The 21,502-nt window shown below is 43.1% G+C and overlaps 1 protein-coding gene across 1 annotated transcript in view; it reads left to right on the top strand.

The window, feature by feature from the left end:
* Positions 1-122: 122 nt before the first annotated feature.
* Positions 123-21,502, top strand: part of LOC133049239 (glutamine amidotransferase-like class 1 domain-containing protein 3, mitochondrial) — an 84,315-nt gene continuing 62,935 nt past the window's right edge. Inside the window, exons 1-2 of the mRNA XM_061133207.1 lie at positions 123-353; positions 16,121-16,292. Coding sequence (XP_060989190.1) covers positions 144-353; positions 16,121-16,292 — 382 coding nt within the window. The 5' untranslated portion in view covers positions 123-143. The remainder of the gene's footprint in view (positions 354-16,120; positions 16,293-21,502) is intronic.

The following is a 21,502-nucleotide window of genomic DNA, read 5'->3' as shown; positions in this document are numbered from 1 at the left end:
GCTCCTTTGGAGCGTCTGCTCCCAGCAACCACCACGAAAAGCAAAAGCACAGAAAAGCCAGCTTTGGGCTCCTTTGGGTTTTGTGTGTGTGTGACTGACTGTTTTTGACCTCATGGACCGTAGTCCGCCTGGCTCCTCTGTCCATGGGATTCTCCAGGCAAGAATACCGGAGTGGGTTGCCATTCCGTTCACCAGGGGATCTTCCCAACCCAGGCATCGAACTCTTGTGTCTCCTGCATTGGCCGGTGGGTTCTTTACCACTGCCACCCGGGAGCGCCGCGCTTTTGCCTCATCCCTCAGGGCCCAGACTCGGTGACAACAGACATCTGAGTGAAGGAGAGTATGTGGGGGAGGTGAGTGAGTGAGGAAGCCGGCGATGGCGCGGTGACTGGTCCTCACCCGGCCGAACCCGTGATGCCAGTGGCCACCCTGACAACACACAACCGGGGCTATCGCCGCCGCTAAGCGCGGTGACACAGTCCAGCCCCACCCAGCTCCCAGGCGGGTTCCTCCTGGGTAGCTCTACCATTTCGGTTGGAGAGAAGAGTCCACATTACTGTGTCTTCCTTGACCCTTCAGCCACCTCAGGAAAGCAGTGGGATCAACTCCCCTTCTTCTGGCGATCAACTGCCCTTCCTCTGCCCTCATACATGGCCGGCCCTGTTCTCATACACAGAGGTTGGCTTATGTCTATTAATAGGACATTAAAGACATGGCACTTAGAGTCACATTTTACAAGAGGGTGGCCTGCAGAACTGAGACCGGGCTTTCCAGCGCCTTCCCTTCCCCTACAACAGGAGTGATCCATCATAGTGTTTGTAAGTTCTGTGGGAACTGTAATGGTCTGAGTGACCACCGTGACTCATGGGGTGGGGAGTGGGGTCACTGGTTTCCCCACGCCTCCCAGGACTCGTGGGGGCTGATGAGAATTGTTGACCCCTTCTCTCGCGCTCTCTCTCTCTCTCTCTCTCTCTCTCTCTCTCTCACACACACACACACACACACACACACACACACACACACACACACACGTGCGCACGCCTTTGCCCACTTGCTGCAGCAGGTTGGGGGCTCTGGGGAGGTTGAGGCAGGGCTTCATTTTAACACTCACCTATGCTCTCCTGGTGGCTCAGACAGTGAAGAATCTGCCTGCAAGGCGGGAGTCCCTGGTTGGATCCCTGGGTCAGGAGGATCCCTTGGAGAAGGGAATGGCTTCCCACTCCTGTATTCTTGCCTGGAGAATTCCGGGGACAAAGAATCCTGGCTGGCTAACAGTCTATGGGGTTCCAAAGAATGGAACACAACCGAGTGGCTAACACTTTCACAAGCATTTAGGTAGCCAAAGCTAACCTTCCTCCAATTACCACTGCCCAGTTCAAAAATCATCAAGGCTAAACTGGGTACTCCTGGCCAAGATGAGAGGGAATTCATCCAAGCCCTGCAAGCGGATGTGTACTGTTGGATTTGAAGGGCACTTGTAGCATTCTGCGTGGGCCTTCACTTGAGCTTAAAGCTAAAAGAAGCAGTTCTCGGAAGTAACGTTATAGCATTAGAGACCAGACACCAGAGGGCCACCATGGAACTTGCCATCCTGCTCAGGATTTCCCAGGGCTGCAATGAACAAGCTTCAGGTTGACCTTGGTAGGTGGTGGGGAATCTCCCTTCTTGGAGGTGCAGTCTCTTCATTCCAAGGTCAGGGAGCTCTAGTGATGAGAAAGCATTTCCCCCTATCAACCTTAACTCAGCCTCTTGGTAGCTCCCATCTGCTCTGCTCTGGTTCTGCCTTCTGTTCTTTTTAGCTATGACTCCAATACCCTGGGATGCTTCCAGGATACTTCCAGATTGTTGTAGCCTCATCCAGCATCATACTGGTTACTTCTCTCTAGTTCAAGGTTTTTAAACTTTGAGAATCCAAAAGATAGGCTGAATTTTAATTCAACTGGTTTTCCTTTGGGTTTCCTGTTAGCATAAGACCAAAATAATGGAACAGTACTGTAGTCTAGTAAAATCAGATTTATTAATCTTTGCATTGTGGGAGATTGTGCATAGAGGAACTTCATGGCATCTCCCCAAACAAAGGAAATACAGAGTTATAGGATTCTGGGGGTAGTGTGGCCTTTAGGTGAATTCTAAGTGAGCAGTATTTTGGTAGGCTCAAAGCAAGGCTGTGTGTCAACAGAGAGTCAATATGCAGTCTAGACAACTAAGTGGACCCAAGGTCCTATTTCCTTGGAAACTGTAAAGTTAAAATAGGGATGGAATTTTTGTGTCTAGAAGCCCCTGATTGGGAGCTCTACACCTGGGTTATAAAGGTTATAAATAGAAGCTGCTTCTCTGTGTCAAGGGACTGAGAAACTTCAGACAAAGGTGGGATGTTTCATTCTTACTGATATAATTTCAACAGCCAAAACTCTCTACGTCTTTAATTTTAGAGAACAAATTTTCTCAGTGAATCAGAAAGCAGGAGGTGGTGACGACACTTTACAGCTCTACTATGTCTGGGGAGAAATATTGTATTATGTTCTGGGCTTCCCAAGTGGCTCAGTGGTAAAGAATCCACTTGCCAATGTAAGATACACAAGAGTTTGATTCCTGGGTGGGGAAGATCCTCTGAAGGAGGAAATGGCAACCCACTCCAGTAGTCTTGCCTGGAAAATTCCATGGACAGAGGAGCCTGGCGGGCTACAGTCTATGGAGTTACAAAGAGTTGGACACCGCTGAGTATGCACACACATTGTTTTATGTTAATTTTGCAGCTGGTTTTACCAGCCTTTTGTTCCAGGCTACTGAATGGCAGAGCAGATTTTTACAGTCCGAGGTAGTTTTCCTTTCTCACTTATGATGAAATAAAAATTCATAGTTTTAAGGCAAGACAAGAATAACTTGAACATAAATTTTTTCTCTGCCCATTTAGGCCTCCTCCCTTCCCGACCAGTGTGTACTGTACAACCACATTATGTGTTAATGAGACCTTCCCAGTGGCAGAAATCCCAGCTTAACCACAAAGATCAATTTTTCTTCTGGCATCAGGCATGTTGTAACTCCTTAGAGAGTGTCATTCCTTTCTCAGTCCTGTAAGGGGGTCACAAGACCCACCACTGGCCTCGTCCATGCAGGTATCTTTAGTGAATTTCATGTACAAGACCACTGTTTGTCTTAAAGATAGGTATTAGTGCAGAACAGACAGCTCAGAGGACCGGGGGAGATTCTAAGTCAAACCTACTGGAAGTTCTTAGCTTAAATACTTAAGACTTCATGATGTTACTAGCTATGTTACTCTTCTACCGCTTTTACAAGATTATTGTTTCTGGCATTACCAAAAGTGTGACTGAGGCTCAGATGAAATGAATGCATATGTGACTTGAAATGACTGACCAAATATACAGTTCTATAAGATGAATGATGGTAATAGTATAACTCAAAATATGGGAAGAAGCAGCCAAGAGGGCACCATGTCCCCGACCAGGACACTCTGATAGAACAGTCAGTTCAGAAGCTTTTGGCTAAGGTTGCGCTGTGCTGTGTTTAGTTGCTCAGTCATGTCTGACTCTTTGCAACCCCATGGACTGTAGCCTGCCAGGCTCCTCTGTACAAGGGGATTCTCCAGGCAAGAATATTGGAGTGGGTAGCCTATCCCTTCTCCAGGGGAGCTTCCTGACCCAGGAATCGAATGGGGGACACCTGCATTGCAGGCGAATTCTCTACCAGCTGAGCCACCCGGAAAGCCCCAAGGGCCTTGTTCAGAAATAGCACACTGAGTGGGCTATTAAAGAAATCCTCTCCTGACCTGGGGATGAGCATTCCTAGCATCTGGGGACAAGCTGGTCCTGAAATGCCTCTCAACCTTGGTTGAAATGAAGACTGAAAGGGAAGGGACTGGAAAATAATGTTGCCCACCATCCAGTTCTACAAGAATCCATTTTATTAGCCACTGTAGTTGCTGACCTATGATACACCCTAAAAGGATCTTCAGGGTGAAGATCAGGACAGGGTGTATCAAGGATACACCCTGATCTTCAGGGTGAAGATCAGGACAAGGCACTTTGTGCTCTGGGAAAACTGATAGAACTGGCCCCCAGAGAGTTAGATAGTTTCATGAGAAAGACTTTTATGAACCTGGATCCTTACCTCTTCCCATACTTAGAAAAGCATAAAACCATTAACTAAGGTATCTGTTCCTCGTGACTAGCAGCAACCTTCTGCCAAGCTGTGTGGTTGACTGCACACACCCACTTTGTCAGAACCACATAGATACTGACCTCCCCCCTTCTTAATTCTTTGGAACAGTTCTTAGAGCTCTCTGAGAGACTGTCTCCTGGGTGATAATCCTCAGTTTGGCTTGAATAGGATTCTCCATTCCTTCCTTAGATAGACTGTTGATTAGTTTTCTCATTGACATTTATAATCCAGTGTGAATATTGTAAATCCAGTGTTACTGTTATTTTAGATACTAAAACACGTTCATCTGAGAAGGGGTTTAACCAGGCTACTAAAGAGGTCCATGGAACATAAAGGATAAGATCCTTTGCCCTGGACACACTCATTTTCTGCACCAGTTTTATTGCAAGGGGTTCATAATATCTTGATGCTAATCAAATCATGTACAGCCCCTCCTCAAAGCTTATGAAAGGGGTATATGGTACATATCTTCAGTTCAGTTCAGTTCAGTCACTCAGTCATGTCCGACTCTTTGCGACCCCATGGACTGCAGCATACCAGGTTACCCTGTCCATCACCAACTCCCAACATGAATTTACTCAAACTCTGTCCATTGAGTCAGTGATGCCATCCAACCATCTTATCCACTGTCGTCCCCTTCTCCTCCTACCTTCAATCTTTCCCGGTATCAGGGTCTTTTCAAATGAGTCAGCTCTTTGCATCAGGTGGCCAAAGTATTGGCCAAAGTATTTCAGCTTCACCATCAATCCTTCCAGTGAACACCCAGGACTGATCTCCTTTAGGATGGACTGGTTGGATCTCCTTGCAGTCCAAGGGACTCTCAAGAGTATTCTCCAACACCACAGTTCAAAAGCATCAATTCTTCGGTGCTCAGCTTTCTTTACAGTCCAACTCTCACATCAGTACATGACCATGGGAAAAACCATAGCCTTGACTAGACAGACCTTGGTTGGCAAAGTAATGTCTCTGCTTTTTTTTTTTTTTAATTATTATTATTTACCTACTTTTATTTTTTTTTTTATGGTAGTGGTTTTTGCCATACATTGACATGAATCAGCCATGGATCTACATGTGTTACCCATCCCGATCCCCACTCCCGCCTCCCTCTCCATCCCATCCCTCTGGGTCTTCCCAGTGCACCAGCCCTGAGCACTTGTCTCATGCATCCAACCTGGGATGGTGATCTGTTTCACCCTTGATAGTATACTTGTTTCAGTGCTGTTCTCTCTGAACATCCCACCCTCACCTTCTCCCGCAGAGTCCAAAAGTCTATTCTGTACATCTGTGTTTCTTTTTCTGTTCTGCATATAGGGTTATCGTTACCGTCTTTTAAAATTCCATATATATGTGTTACTATACTGTATTGGTCTTTATCTTTCTGGCTTACTTCACTCTGTATAATGGGCTTCAGTTTCATCCATCTCATTAGAACTGGTTCATATGAATTCTTTTTAATGGCTGAGTAATATTCCATGGTGTATATGTACCACATCTTCCTTATCCCTTCATCTGCTGATGGGCATCTAGGTTGCTTCCATGTCCTGGCTATTATAAACAGTGCTGCGATGAACATTGGGGTGCACGTGTCTCTTTCAGATCTGGTTTCCTCGGTGTGTATGCCCAGAAGTGGGATTGCTGGGTCATATGGCAGTTCTATTTCCAGCTTTTAAAGGAATCTCCACACTGTTCTCCATAGTGGCTGTACTAGTTTGCATTCCCACCAACAGTGTGAGAGGGTTCCCTTTTCTCCACACCCTCTCCAGCATTTATTGCTTATAGACTTTTAGCTAGCAGCCATTCTGACTGGCGTGTAATGGTACCTCAATATCTCTGCTTTTTAATATACTACCTAGGTTGGTCATAACTTTTCTTCCAAGGAGCAAACATCTTTTAATTTCATGGCTGTAGTCACCATCTGCAGTGATTTTGGAGCCTAAAAAATAAAGTCTGACACTGTTTCCATTCTTTCTCCATCTATTTGCCAAGAAGTGATAGGACTGGATGCCCATCTTTGTCTTCTGAATGTTGAGCTTTAAGCCAACTTTTCACTCTCCTCTTTCACTTTTATCAAGAGGCTCTTTAGTTCTTAACTTTCTGCCATAAGGGTGGTGTTATCTGCATATCTGAGGCTGTTGATATTTCTCCTGGTAATCTTGATTCCAGCTTGTGCTTCATCCAGTCCAGAATTTCTCATGATGTACTCTGCATATAATTAAATAAGCAGGGTGACAATATGCAGCCTTGATGACTCCTTTTTCAGTTTGGAACCAGTCTGTTGTTCCATGTCCAGTTCTAACTGTTGCTTGCTGACCTGCATACAGATTTCTCAAGAGGCAGGTCAGGTGGTCTGTTATTCCCAACTCTTTCAGGATTTTCCAGAGTTTATTGTGATCCACACAGTCAAAGGCTTTGGCATAGTCAATAAAGCAGAAGTAGATGTTTTTCTGGAACTCTTTTGCTTTTTCATGTCTTATAGGTGCTTAACTGGCTCAAACAAATACAATCAACTTTATATATATATATATATATAATATAGATATCAACTAGATATAAATCGATAAGTCCTGTTTTCAGAATTTTATCAACAGTTTCAGTTATAGTATAATTTATTTCAGTGAAAGATAATTTAACAGTATACTGTGAATTTAATAACATTACAAATTATATTCACTTGAAGGAGTTAGTGTTATATACTTAATATGGAATACTTTAAAACAAATACCCATGGAGCTAGAGTTAACATTCTGAAAGTGAAAAAGTGAAAGTGTTAGTCGCTCAGGCATGCCTAACTCTTTGCAACCCCATGGACTACAACCCTCCAGTTTCCTCTGTCCATGGAAGTCTCCACACAAGAATACTGGAGTGGTGTGCCATTTCCTTCTCCAGGGAATCTTTCCAACCCAGGGATTGAACCCAGGTCTCCTACATTGCAGGAGGGTTCTTTACTGTCTGAGCCCTAAATCTAGTAATTTTGAATTTTCACTCTTGTTACAGTAAATCTTTTAAACAATTCTTTATAATCTTGTAGTTGTTCATTTAATTTTTTGTTTTACTTCTGTTGTGGATAAAAACCAGCTTCAGAACAAAAGCTTCTCTTTTCTTTCATGCATATCAAGCCAAAGGAAGCAACGCCTACCACTCAGTGAGCTGAAATACATGATTATTAAGGTTTTGACACAGCTGACATTTACTATATTTAATCCTCCCAACAGCTCTATGAAAAAGGTGCTACTTCCCTCTTTCATCTTTCAAACTGAGGAAATGCAGAGGCAGAGACTGTAGTAACCTTCCAAATATCACTCAAGGTAGATACCTAGAAGGCAGACCTGAAACCTGCACCCAACCACCAGGTTATCTTGCTTCTGAAGTTGACTAATAACTCTCCTCCTCCTTCTCTTTTTCCCCTTAACCTCAGAGATGTGGGCAGATACATAGGTGTTTTCATAGGCAGCTGATTTTTCCCCTGCTTGATGTTGGTACCATGTAGACTTCCTCTTTCTGAATTTAGGCATCACTGATATGCTATGAAAATGTCCTTCTGGGTTAAGAGTTAGAATCAGTCTCAAGGGTTTGTAGTCTTCCATCCATGACTTATGACCAGCAGCTACCTCTAGGCTAAGAAATGTTGAGTTTTTGTTTTTTTTTTTATTAGATGCAATGCTTTATTTAGCACATGGCACATAATGAGGGCTTAGTAAGTTTTTGTTGGAGGAAGACAGGGTTAATAATTTAAAAATCTAATAGGGGAAGTGGAGGTGTAATTGTTAGAGATTGTAGATTTCGTCCTTTAATAAGGACTAAACTTCTTTCAAATTTCTGGTCAGTGTATAAAGTCATACAAAAGAAAGTCAGGGAGCATTCTTTCTAAACAAGGCAAGCACATTCTTCACTATTTCTTTCCTAGGATCATAGAAGAAAACTAGGTTACATATGTGGATGTTGGATTTTCTAAAAACTTGCTACATTTGTGAAACATAAAATATCAGTAGGAACAATGAATCCTAGTGGAGACTGCCTCCTTTCTCTGCTCTTGATTATGGTCCACGCTGTATCTGGTCATCAACCTTTCCATTTTAAGTGTCCTAAGAAATTATTTGTCCTTCAGCTTTGATGCAGATGAAAGAGTGCAGTGGCACTTCTCATCCAGTTTTTTTTCTGTCAAAAATACCATTCTGACTTCCAGCCTTGGAGCCGAGTACTTAAAAAATCTATTGTATATGATTAAAAAATGTTTAATTGGAGTATAGTTGATTTATAGTATTGTGTTAGTTTCTGGTGTACAGCAAAGTGATTCAGTTACACATATATAAAGATATTTTTAAGATTATTTTCCCTTATAATTTAGTAAGATGTTGAATATAGTTCCCTGTGTTATGCAATAAATCCTCATTGTTGGTCTATTTTATATGTAGTAGTTTGTGCTTTATTAATCTCATACTCCTTATTTATCCCTCTCCTCCCTTCCCACATTTGGTAACCATAAGCTTGTTTTCCATGTCTGTGAGTGTGTTTCTGTTTTGAATACAGGTTCACTTGTATTATTGAAATTTTTAAATTAAAAGTTATTGTATATAAATATTGATGTTCTCTTTTGGAATAAGTTGCATAGAAGCTACTTTAGTCCCGCTAAAGGTAGAATTTCATGTTTTTTTCAGCTTAAAGATAATTTTGAAATGAGCTTCTGGTTAGTAAAATCTGGGTTACAGCTCCCTCGCACACTTTTCTTCTTTCCTAGCCCAAAGCACAGAATAACTGGATGCGCAGTTTCAGCAGGCGCGCGTCTCCCCCACCCGACTGTGTCCCGGACCACACTCCCTCCATCTGGTTGTGCTCAGTCCAATCCGCCGCCAGGGGGCGCTTCAGTGCAGCCCGCTCCGGCCATCCGGCAGCAAGGCTCAGCTGCGCGCCCTCCTCCTGGCTGATGCGACGTTTCTATGGCAGCCACGGGCGCCAAACTTTGGCCGGCCACTGCACCTGAGGCACCAGGGCAAGGTCAGGACTACCTGCGGACGGGGCGCCGGGGGCGGAGGTGCGGATGGGGGCTGGGTGCGTATTTTCACTTTGTAGCCTGTGGAGCTGTGGGCCAGACGCATCCGAAAACTTTTTCCTTTCCTGAGGTTTACTTCTTTCTAATTTTTATCTGTATCATGCGCTCTTCTTTTTTCTCCCTCCATTAGGTCACCAGCTGCTGAACTGCACTTTAGCAGAAGAGAAAAAGCAGGGCCCCTGGCAATGTTCACCATCCTAGTGAGAAAGCAGGGCTTGGGCCTAAGAGGCCCACCCTTCACTGCAGCTGCGTGAGAGGCTCGCAAAGGGCTGCCTGTGGCCAAAAGCATGTTTCTGGTTTGGTTTGGGTTTTCTTGTTGTGTGTGTGTGTGTGTGTGTGTGTGTGTGTGTGTGTGTGTGTGTGTGTGTGTGTGTGTGTGTGTGTGTGTGTTGAGAAGCTTGCATGTTTCTGGTTTGGTTTTGGTTTTCTTGTAGTATGTGTGTGTGTGTGTGTGTGTGTGTGTGCGCTGAGAAGTTTGCAAAGGGCTCCTGGTGGCATGTTTCTGGTTTGGTTTGGGTTTTCTTGTTGTGTGTGTGTGTGTGTGTGTGTGTGTGTGTTGAGAAGCTTGCATGTTTCTGGTTTGGTCTGGGTTTTCTTGTAGTATGTGTGTGTGTGTGTGTGCTGAGAAGTTTGCAAAGGGCTCCCGGTGGCCAAAAAGCATGTTTCTGGTTTGGTTTGGGTTTTCTTGTAGTGTGTGTGTGTGTGTGTGTGTGTGTGTGTGTGTGTACACGTGATTGGTCACTCAGTCGTATCTGACTTTACCACTCCACGGATTGTAGCCCACCAGGCTCTTCTGCCCATGGGGTTTCCCAGGCAAGAATACTGGAGTGGGTTGCCATTTCCGACTCCAGGGAATCTTTCAGGCCCAGGGATCAAACCCTCCAGGCTCCTGCATCTCCTGCATTGCAAGAGGGTTCTTTACTGCTGATCCAAATATACATAACAAATTTTATCATCTTGAGCATTTTTATGTGTACAGTTTAGTGGCAGTAAGTAATCACAATACTGTCCAACCATACCACAATTATTTCCAGAACGTTTTCACCACCCTCCAAACTGAAACTTTGTACTAATTTGTGATACTGTGATTTATTATAAATGTGTATATTTGGATGTCCTCTGGTTTTTGGCTCAGAGCTCCTAAAACCCAAGGAATTTCCTAAGCGAACCTTGAAACTGTTTTTTGTGTTAATAAGATAGCTTTTGGTTGCACCTAAATTGAAGGGGAACTGGTTGCCTGGGGAACAGGTTGATTAGAGTATTGGCACTTTCAGTCTTCCTCTCCCCCTCCATATCCAGGTTAGGGAAAAAGGGCTGGAAGTTGACTCAGTCACCAATGGCCAATGATTTAATCCATCATGCCTATAAATGACACCTCTTTAAATACTGGAAAGGACAGGGTTGGGAGAGCTTCTGGGCTGGTGATCACGTAGTGTTATGGGAAGACTAGATGGTTTAGAGAGCCTTGGAAGCTCTCCACTCTTGCCCATGCCTTGCCCTGTGCATCTCTTCCATCTGGCTGTTCCTCAGTTATACCTTTTTGTAATAAACTGGCCATCTAGTAAGTAGAATGTTTCTCTGAGTTCTGTGAGCTGGTCTGGAAAATTAATTGAACCCAAGGAAGGGGCAGATCACTGGAATCTCTGTTCTATAACTGGTCAGTCAGAAGCACAGGTGACAACCTGGACTTGTGACTGGTGTCTGAAGTAGGGCCAGTCTTGAAGGATGGGTCCTTACCTAATGGGATCTGACATCTCCCTGTGTTAATAGATGGTATCAGAACTGAGTTGAATTGTAGGGCACCCAGCAGGTGAGAATTGAGAATTGAGAAATGAGAATTGCTTGTTGGTTCAGTGGGGAAAGCCTGGACAGGCTGGAATTGGATGTAGAATCTTGCCATTGAACAGTAATTCTCCATCCCCCCCGCCCCCCAACTCGCAGCCTCTGGTAACCTCTACTTTCTGCCTTCATGAATTTGACTATTCTAGGTGCCTCATGTAAATGGAGTCATATAATATTTACTCTTTTGTGACTGGCTTATTTCACTTAGCATAATGTCTTCATAGAAAAGGAAGTGGCAACCCACTCCAGTATTCTTGCCTGGAGAATTCCATAGACAGAGGAGCCTGGCGGGCTACAGTCCATGGGGTCACAAAGGGTCAGACTCAGAAAGAGTCTAAGTGACTAATGCTAATGCTAATGTCTTCAGGGTTCATCTAGGCTGTACTGTGTATCAGAATTTCATTCCTTTTTAATGTTGAATAATATTCCATTTTGTGTTGATACCACATCAATGGATCTGTTCATCCATATAAAGCATTTAGGTTGGTTTTTTTCTTTTGCTACAGTGAATAATGGGCTTCCCTGATAACTCAGTTGGTAAAGAATCCAGCTACAATGCAGGAGACCCCAGTTCGATTCCTGGATCAGGAAGATCCACTGGAGAAGGGATAGGCTACCCACTCCAGTATTCTTGGACTTCCCTTGTGGCTCAGCTGGTAAAGAATCTGCTCGCAATGCAGGAGACCTGGGTTTGATCCCTGGCTTTGGAAGATCCCCTGGAGGAAGGGAAAGATTACCCACTCCAGTATTCTGGCCTGGAGAATTCCATGGCCTGTATAGTCCATGGGGTCACAAAGAGTTGGACATGACTGAACGACTTTCACTTATAGCGAATAATGCTGCTATGAACACTGGTGTACAAATATCTGCTGAATCCCTCCCTTTAATTATTTTGGGTACATAACTAGAAGTGGAATTGTTGGATCATAGGGTAATCCCATGTTTAGCTTTTTGTGTAACTGCCATATTGATTTCCACAGTGATACTGTGGAAAACTCTGAAAGAGATGGGAATACCAGACCACCTGACCTGCCTCTTGAGAAACCTGTATGCAGGTCAGGAAGCAACAGTTAGAACTGGACATGGAACAACAGACTGGTTCCAAATAGGGACAGGAGTACGTCAAGGCTGTATATTGTCACCCTGCTTATTTAACTTATATGTAGAGTACATCATGAGAAATGCTGGGCTGGAAGAAGCACAAGCTGGAATCAAGATTGCTGGGAGAAATATCAATAACCTCAGATATGAAGATTGACACCACCCTTATGGCAGAAAGTGAAGAAGAACTAAAGAGCCTCTTGATGAAAGTGAAAGAGGAGAGTGAAAATTTGGCTTAAAGCTCAACATTCAGAAAACTAAGATCATGGCATCTGGTCCCATCACTTCATGGGAAATAGATCGGGAAACAGTGTCAGACTTTATTTGTTTGGGCTCCAAAATCACTGCAGATGGTGATTGCAGCCATGAAATTAAAAGACGCTTATTCCTTGGGAGGAAAGTTATAACCAACCTAGATAGCATATTAAAAAGCAAACACATTACTTTGCCAACAAAGGTCCGTCTAGTCAAGGCTATGGTTTTTCCAGTGGTCATGTATGGATGTGAGAGTTGGACTATGAAGAAAGCTGAGTGCAGAAGAATTGATGCTTTTGAACTGTGGTGTTGGAGAATACTCTTGAGAGTCCCTTGGACTGCAAGAAGATCCAACCAGTCCATTGTAAAGAAGATCAGTCCTGGGTGTTCATTGGAAGGACTGATGTTGAAGCTGAAACTCCAATACTTTGGCCACCTGATAGGAAGAACTGACTCATTTGAAAAGACCCTGATGCTGGGAAAGATTGAGGGCAGGAGGAGAAGGGGACAGCAGAGGATGAGATGGTTGGATGGCATCACAGACTCAATGGACATGAGTTTGGGTAAACTCTGGGAGTTGGTAATGGACAGGGAGGCCTGGTATGCTGCGATTCATGGGGTCGCAAAGAGTCGGATACAACTGAAGGACTGAACTGAACACCATTCTTTTAAATAATAATTGAAGATATGTTACTCGTTTATTTTTTGATGGTAGGACTTGAAGTTTAAGTCAGAAGACGTGTCTATTCATGAGGAACTCACTGAGATGTTACAGAAAAGCCTGAATGAACTTTTCGGCCAGCCCAATAAAATTAGGAAAAATAAACGATTTAAATCTCGCACCTGTTTACCTTGAAGGATATTCAAATTTATGTGGCTGTTATTCATTCATTTGCTCAACAGGGAGTTATTGACTTTGTGGAGGGTGGAGAGCAGTGTCCTACCTGCTCTGGGTTGTTGTTTTTTTAATGAACCCACGTGTCTGTACTTGAGGTGAAGTCCCTCAGAAGTAGAGGGATTTCCTTACTCTTTTTTTATATTGAAGTATAGTTGATTTACAATGTTGTGTTAATTACTGTTGTACAGAAAAATGATTTGGTGTATATATATATATATATATATATATATATATATATATACAGAAAGTGTGTCTCTTACATCTCGTGCATTGGCATGTGGGTTCTTTACCACTAACGCCTCCTGGGAAGCCCAAGCATATATATTCTTTTTTTAAAATATTCTTTTTCAAAAAATAAAATAAAATAAAATATTCTTTTTCCATTATGGTTTATCATAGGGTATTGTACATAGTTCTTTCTGCTCCATAGTAGAACCTTGTTGATTTTCAGTTCTGTGTATTATAATGTATCTGCAAATGCCAACTTCCCACTCCATCCCTCCCCCAACCTCTTCCCCCTTGGCAAATACCAGTCTGTCCTCTATGTCTGTGATTGTGTCTCTGTTTCATAAATAGGCTAATTTGTGTCATATTTTAGATCCCACATATATGTAATACAATATGGTATTTGTCTTTTTCTGACTTACTTCACTTAGTATGACAATCTCTGTAGTTATAGCCATGTGGCTGCAAATGGCATTACTTCATTATTTTTTATGGCTGAGTAGTGTCCATTGTGTGTATGTATCACATGTTCTTTATCCGCTCATCCGTTGATAAACATTTAGATTGTCTCCGTGTCTTGGCTGCTGTGAGTAATGCTGCATGTATCCTTTTGAACTGTATTTTTGTCCAGGTATATGCCCGGGAGTGGGATTGCTGGATCATAGGTAATTCTATTTTTAGTTTTCTGAGAAACCTCCATACTGTTTTCCATAGTGGCTATACCAATTTACACCCCCAATTACAGTGTAGGAGGGTTTCCTTTTCTCCACATCCTCTCCAGCATTTATTATTCACAGACTTTTAAGTGATGACCATTCTGACCAGTGTGAGGGGTTACCTCATTGTCTTTTTGATTTGCGTTTCTCTAATAATTAGCGATATTGAGCATTTTTTCATGTGCCTATTGGCTTTCTTATTTCTTCTCTGGAGAAATGTCTGTTTAGGTCTTCTGCTTATTTTTCCATTGCTCTGTTTGGTTTTGGGGACTCATTTGCTCTTGATTACAATACAGCACTTTGTTAAAGGGTCCAAGGGACACCCTAGTGTTGGAAGTATGTATTTTACCGTCACCTCCACCTTGGGCAGGTAGATCCAATTAACTCCATGAAGCAACTGCAGGCCAATCTGTTTCTAAAATTATTGGTTTAAAAATCAGTCCATGTTTGTTTACATCTGTCTTTGCCTTCAGAATGTTCTATGTCTTCTCACAAATAATAGGATATACGTGTGCTTAGGATCTCTCTCATGTATATCACAGATAGGAGATATTCCTCAATTCCTCAAAACCATGGGACAGAGAGCATGTTTAGAATATTGATATATATTTTAATTAAATACAGAGTTTAGTAACAGGAGGCTGAGACTCTTGACCTGATGCTTTCTAGCCCTAATGGTGCCTCTCAGAGTCAGGGGACCTTTGACTCAGGCCAGCCCTGTCCATCTCCAAGGGAAGTGGACTTTGCGCTTAGGGGTTGAGAAGGAGGCGTGAAGAAGGTGTGACTCAAAGGCCGCCACCCAGTATCCAGGAAGGTGTATGGATCCAATTGTGCTTAGTTGAATTGCTTCCTGTGGGTCCTACTACTTGTAGCTTTCTTTTCTCTTACTAATTGCTTGGAAGTGGTGCAAATGAGAGCTTCCAAATCTGCTCTGAGCTCTTGGTAATAAAAGCCCTGAGATTTTAACTCAGAGCCCTGAGTTTGTGAGTTTTGTATCTCATTTGCTTTAGCTCATCTGCTGTCAATCTGACAAATGGTGGGATCACCTGGGGAGGTTTTAAGCCATGCCAGTGCTCAGGCTAGTGCTTGACTCCCAACGGTTTCCCTGTAAATAGTCTGCTTGGGCCTCAGACACCCCAGGGGATTCTAATATGCAGCCAGAGTTAAGAATCACTGCTTTTGAAAGATTTCAAGGGCTGATTTCATCCATTCTCCCATGTTTTGGAGCCCTATACATCCCTCTCTGTAAAATTGGATCCTTTCTTCCACCTCTTTAAAAAATATATGTATATATGCAGGCATGCTAAGTCATTTTTGTTGTGTCTGACTCTTTGTGACCCTATGGACCATGGTCTGCTAGGCTTCTCTATCCATGGGATTCCTTAGGCAAGAATACTGGAGTGGTTTGCCATGCCCTCCTCCAGGGGATCTTCCTGACCTAGGGATCAAACCCACTTCTCTTATGTCTCCTGTATTAGCAAGCAGGTTCCTTACCACTAGTGCCACCTGGGAAGCCCTTAAATACATACATATGTGTGTGTGTGCATATACATATATATATGTATATACACACATGCTTTAAATCCACACACACACTCACATACAGCAATCAACGTCTTTCAGTTCTGCTTTCTTTATGGAAGCTAATTTATAGCTCTAGTCTTTTTCCCTCTAGGTGTCCCCTGAAATTTCTCCCTTGTGGTTGAGCTATAATATTTTTCAATTGGTGTTGGTCCTGAAGGCACACGGAATTACTTAGTGGTTTTCTGACTTTTCTTTCTGATTTAGGCTCTGAGATTGACTTGCTCGCCTTCATAGAGGAAATGACATCATTTGCTTTTATTTCTATTTTTGAAGGTGAAGATATTTGCTCCTAATGCTGAGCAGATGCACATCATTAATCACTTGAAAGAGAGCCCAGCAGAAGAGAGGAGAAATGTGCTGGAGGAAAGTGCCAGGAGGGCCAGTGAGGATGCACTAGACTTGGCAGACCTGAAGTTCAGCGAGCTCGGTGCTGTCGGCGTGCCTGGTGAGTGAGCTGAAAGCTGTGAGGCCAACTGTTCATTTTAATTAATGCTCACTGACTTCCAAACCCTCTTCCCGAAACAGTGGTGCAGACTCAGCTACCATTTTGAACTCCTGTTCCAGGCTCTGAGTCTGTGGCACATGAGACACACTTGAAGAGTTTTTAAAACCTCCCAGTGCCAAAATCACTGCAGATGGTGACTGCAGCCATGAAAGTAAAAGACGCTTACTCCTTGGGAGGAAAGTTATGACCAACCTATATGACGTATTAAAAAGCAGAGACATTACTTTGCCAACAAAGGTCCAACTAGACAAGGCTATGGTTTTTCCAGTAGTCACATATGGATGTGGATTTGGACCATAAAGAAGGCTGAGCACCAAAGAATTGATGCTTTTGAACTGTGGTGTTGAAGAAGACTCTTGAGAGTCCTTGGACTACAAGGAGATCCAACCAGTCCATCCTAAAGGAGATCAGTCCTGAATACTCATTGGAAGGACTGATGTTGAAGCTGAAACTGCAATACTTTGGCTACCTGATGCGAAGAGCTGACTTATTTGAAAAGACCCTGATGCTGGGAAAGATTGAAGGCTGGAGGAGAAGGGGATGACAGAGGATGAGATAGTTGGATGGCATCACTGACCCAATGGACATGAGTTTAAGTAAACTCATGTTGGGAGTTGGTGATGGACAGGGAAGCCTGGCGTCCTGTAGTCCATGGGGTCACAAGAGTTGGACACAACTGAGTGACTGAACTTAACTGAATGCGCAGGTTAGGCTTCACTGGTGGCTCAGATGGTAAGGAATCTGCCTGCAATGCAGGAGACCTGGGTTCAATCCCTGGGTCAGGAAGATCCCCTGGAGAAGGGAATAGTTACCCATTCCAGTATTCTTGCCTGGAGAATTCCGTGGAGAGAGGAGCCTGGTGTCCTTGGGGTCGCAAAGAGTCAGACATGACTGAGCAACTAACATACACACACACACACACACACACACACACACACACACACACACACAAAGCCCAGGTCACACCTGGGACCAGTTACATTGGACTCTCAGGGTAGAAACAAAATTTAGTGGGTTTTTTGATGTTCTCCAGATGATTCTACTGTGCAGCCAAGTTTGAGAACCAAGTGCTCTACTAGAATGACCAGTGGCTGCACCTGGAATCCACTGGTGAGCTTCAAAGCCATCGATGCCCATGTCCTTATGGCCTGGATATTGGAATTAAGATTCCCAGATGATTTTCATATGCAGACAAGTTTGGGAACCCTCAGCCTAAACCAGTGTGTCTCTAACTTCAAAGAGTATATGAGTCACCCAAAGATGTTGCTTTGCAGATTCAGATTTAGCTCCTAGGTGACAGGTGGCATTTGGAATACAGTCCCCATTCTGGTTTAGGAAATCACAGCAGAGGACTGCCTGTTCCTGGGCCTTTTCTGTGCAGGAATCACTTACACATAGGTGACTCCGTCTTTTCAAAGACTGATTTACATGTACAACTGTCTTAGATATCTTTGACTTCTTTTCATCTAGTTCCCTTCGGAAGGAGCTATATGTTATGTATTTCTTTTTCAAACTAAAATCAGTTTTAAGATTATTTTAGTGTTCACAATATTCTGATGTATTGGGAGGCAATTTGGAAATGTCCCACAGTGAGAAATGGGGTCGTTATTTTATTAATAGATTAGGAGTGTGTTGCTCCTAATCCTAGTATGTGGATACTTATATTGGGTTGGCCAAAAAGCCCATTCGGGTTTTTCCATAAAATGTTACAGTAAAACACAAACTTTTGGCCAACCCAGTAACTCTATCTAAATAGGTTGCTTAGTGCTCCTTTGTATATACCGTATTCCGGATATCTATTGCTGTGTAACAAATACCACCAAACCTTAGTGGCTTAAACAAGGTGACCACTGTTACCACTCCTCCATCTGAAGGTTGACTGAGCTTAGCTGGATTTGCTTAAGATCACTCACGCTGTTCAGTCAGAGTGGCTGGGGCTGCGAACCTCTGAAGGTTTCGCTGGGCTGGGTAGCACCACAGTGCTGTTGTTACTCCCAAGTCTGGTGCCTGAGCTGAGATTGGCTGGAACAGTTGAGGGCTGGCTATGCAGCAGTCTTTGGCTTCCTTAGAACCCATGGACCTCAGGTGCTCAAGTTGTTCATATGAGAGCTAGTGTTGTTCAGAACAAGGATTCCAAGAAAACCAGGCTTCCCTCTTATGATTTAGCCGAGAAGTTTCTCAGCATCACTTCTGCTACATTCTGTTGATCAACAGTGAGACCCGATTCAAGGTGAGGAATAAAAGGGCATGAGTATTGAGATGCATGGGTACTCGAACACCATCTTTGGAGACTTGCTATATATTATATATACACAAAGTTTATCATGGAAACAAATTGAAATGTCTACTTACAAAACCCCATGGAGTGTGAGGGAAATTGATTATATTTGAGTTACTGGTGTTTTGAGAATTTATTCTTTTCTTCCATTATGAATAGGTTTGCCCTGAGACAACTTTAGAAAGATTATTGCCCATCAGATGCTAAAATTAGTGTCTTCACATCTAACATAGTATTACTTTCAAAATCAATAAAAAGTTAATGGTATTAAAAACTTTTATTCTAACACATAAAAAAGAGATTTTTTTATTTTAAGAGAAATAAAATTATCTCAAAAACTGTATACTTCTACTTTGTACCGAACTTGAAATATTTAGCAAAAATTAGCGTCCTGATAGGTATTCTAGCCTGTGACAGAATTTCATACTGTTGATGTAGAATATTTGTTATCTTTATTATTATTAGCTTAATATAAACCCTTTATGTCTGTCTGTAATGTCCACTCTCTCCAAGGGTTACACTGAAGCCATAATGATTAGGTCTGTGTTTTAGCATTTGGCACCAGTTTTTACAAAAACATCTCGAGTCACTTTGACAAATATAGATTGCTATCCTAACTTTAATGAATTAAAGTCTTATCAACTCCACAAGACTTTAAAGGAATGCTATTTTTCCATCTGATTCACATGTTATTGCTCTTACATGCCTTAATTCTTTGCTTAAGATTTAATTGTTCATAGGTTTATTTTGTCAGCTGCCTCAAATAATCCCAGATCCCCTGTCTTTGCAGGCAGTTTTGGGGTGGCCCAGAACTGCACTGTCAACAGTTCTGTGAAGGACACTTCACGCCTTCCACTGTGCTAAGAAGCCCACAAGCTGGTGCTGCATTGCCCTGCGCTGGCAGCTGAAACCTTCCTGCTTGTGAAGTCACAGTGGGTCAGGATAATATTGGGGATGGAGGGGAAGAAAAGGATGAAAAGCTTCCTGTCGGGTAAGCACTTTCCTATTTCCCTTCCTCCGGATGAGTATAAATGTAGCTGCTTTTCTGATAGCTTAATGAATTATCTTTCCTTACTGGTCTGTGGTATTTGGTGATTGGCATTAATGTGGGGGTGGACATAGCAAGGGACTGTAGTTTAAAGTGTTAAGACCAGGTGGCGTTGAATCACAGAGAAGATGTATTCTTACAAAATGCTCTGGCTTAGTCTATAAGAAGAAAATTTCAGGATAGCAACTCTCTTGTATGATATCATCCAGCTGCATGGCTCCAGTTGCACTTACTTGAATTGTTTCCTCTTGGTCCTAGTACATAAAGCCTTCCTTTCTCTTACTAACTGGCTAGTTCGTTGAAGCCTCACGTTGGAACGGATTCCTTATGTGAACAGTGCCTGTGAGCTTTTGTTCTGGATACTGCTGTGTTTGAGAGGCCAGTGCGAGCTATAATTTTAACTCTCTTCACAGCCATGCTATCAGGTGCCTAAGAAACATTTCTCCCACTTGGTTAGATCTCCTCTTCTGATAGGTTTGCTGATGCAGACCCAGCAGAAGCCTGGATGCAAACACAGCTGCTGGGATGTGAGAGGATCCTTCAGGATACAGCCAACAAAATGGCTCAGATGTGCGCCTAGGTGGCGTGGCCCCTCGCATGAAAACTGTGATGGAATAGGACAAATGAAGGGGCTGTTTTATCATGTGTTTGAACAGTGATACCTCTCTAGTATTTAGAAGAACTTGTTCAAGGAGAACTATTTTTAGCTCCAAACAGTTGCATAGCACACTTTACTAATTGATTATACACTTTCAATGTGATCTTGACTCAAAAGATGAAATAGCTGTCATTGAATTATCCAGCTATCCTTGGTTTTTTGACAAGCATGTTGTCATTTTTTTTCATTTGTTAAAGTTGGAAGCAGTGTTTTCCTGCCATGTTTTATGAGGATGGGCATCGGACTGGTCCACAGGCTTTATTCTGAACCTCCAGGTTGGCGTCTGGGAACTTGGCACTTGACCCCCTCCCTAACTGATAAAGATGATTCACTTTGCCTAGACTGTGCAAACCATGTGATTATGCCGAACACCTGCTTTCCTTCTTGGAGTTTGGGATTGTGGTTGTTATTGGGCAGAGGATACTTTCATGACCTTATCAGAACCTTGGGTGGTAAGTCCCTTCCCAGGGAAGACATGTGAAACACACTTTACCGCCCTCTTCTCTGCTGGAGAAAGAGGCACATTCATGCAGCTCCTCACTGGAGAGAAGGAACCTTGAAATCCTGTGCAGGGGATTCTCCAGACTCTGCCTGTGTCTTTGTCTCTTGTCGATCTTATCATGTATCTTTTCACGATAGTAAACCTTAGCCATGAGCACAGCCTTGTGCAGGGCCCATGAGTTCTTTCGGTGCGCACTTGAATGTACTTCAAGTGAAAGTGTTAGTCGCTCAGTCGTGTCCGACTCGGTGAACCTGTGGACTGTAGCCCGCCAGGCTCCTCTGTCCATGGAGTTCTCTAGGCAAGAATAGTGGAGTGGGGTGCCAGTCCCTTCTCCAGGAGATCTTTCCTACTCAGGGATCAAACCCGGATCTCCCACATTCCAGGCAGATTCTTTACCATCTGAGTCACCTGGGAAACCCATGTATGATCTTTAGGAAGAAGCACAAGCTGGAATCAAGATTGCTGGGAGAAATATCAATAACCTCAGATATGCAGATGACACCACCCTTATGGCAGAAAGTGAAGAGGAACTAAAAAGCCTCTTGATGAAAGTGAAAGAGGAGAGTGAAAAAGTTGGCTTAAAGCTTAAACATTCAGAAAACTAAGATCATGGCATCTGGTCCCATCACCTCACGGGAAATAGATGGGGAGACAGTGGGAACAG

The sequence above is a fragment of the Dama dama genome, chromosome 30 (genome assembly GCF_033118175.1).
Source record: "Dama dama isolate Ldn47 chromosome 30, ASM3311817v1, whole genome shotgun sequence".
Lineage (NCBI taxonomy): Eukaryota > Metazoa > Chordata > Mammalia > Artiodactyla > Cervidae > Dama > Dama dama.
This window is presented reverse-complemented; position numbering and strand designations above follow the sequence as displayed.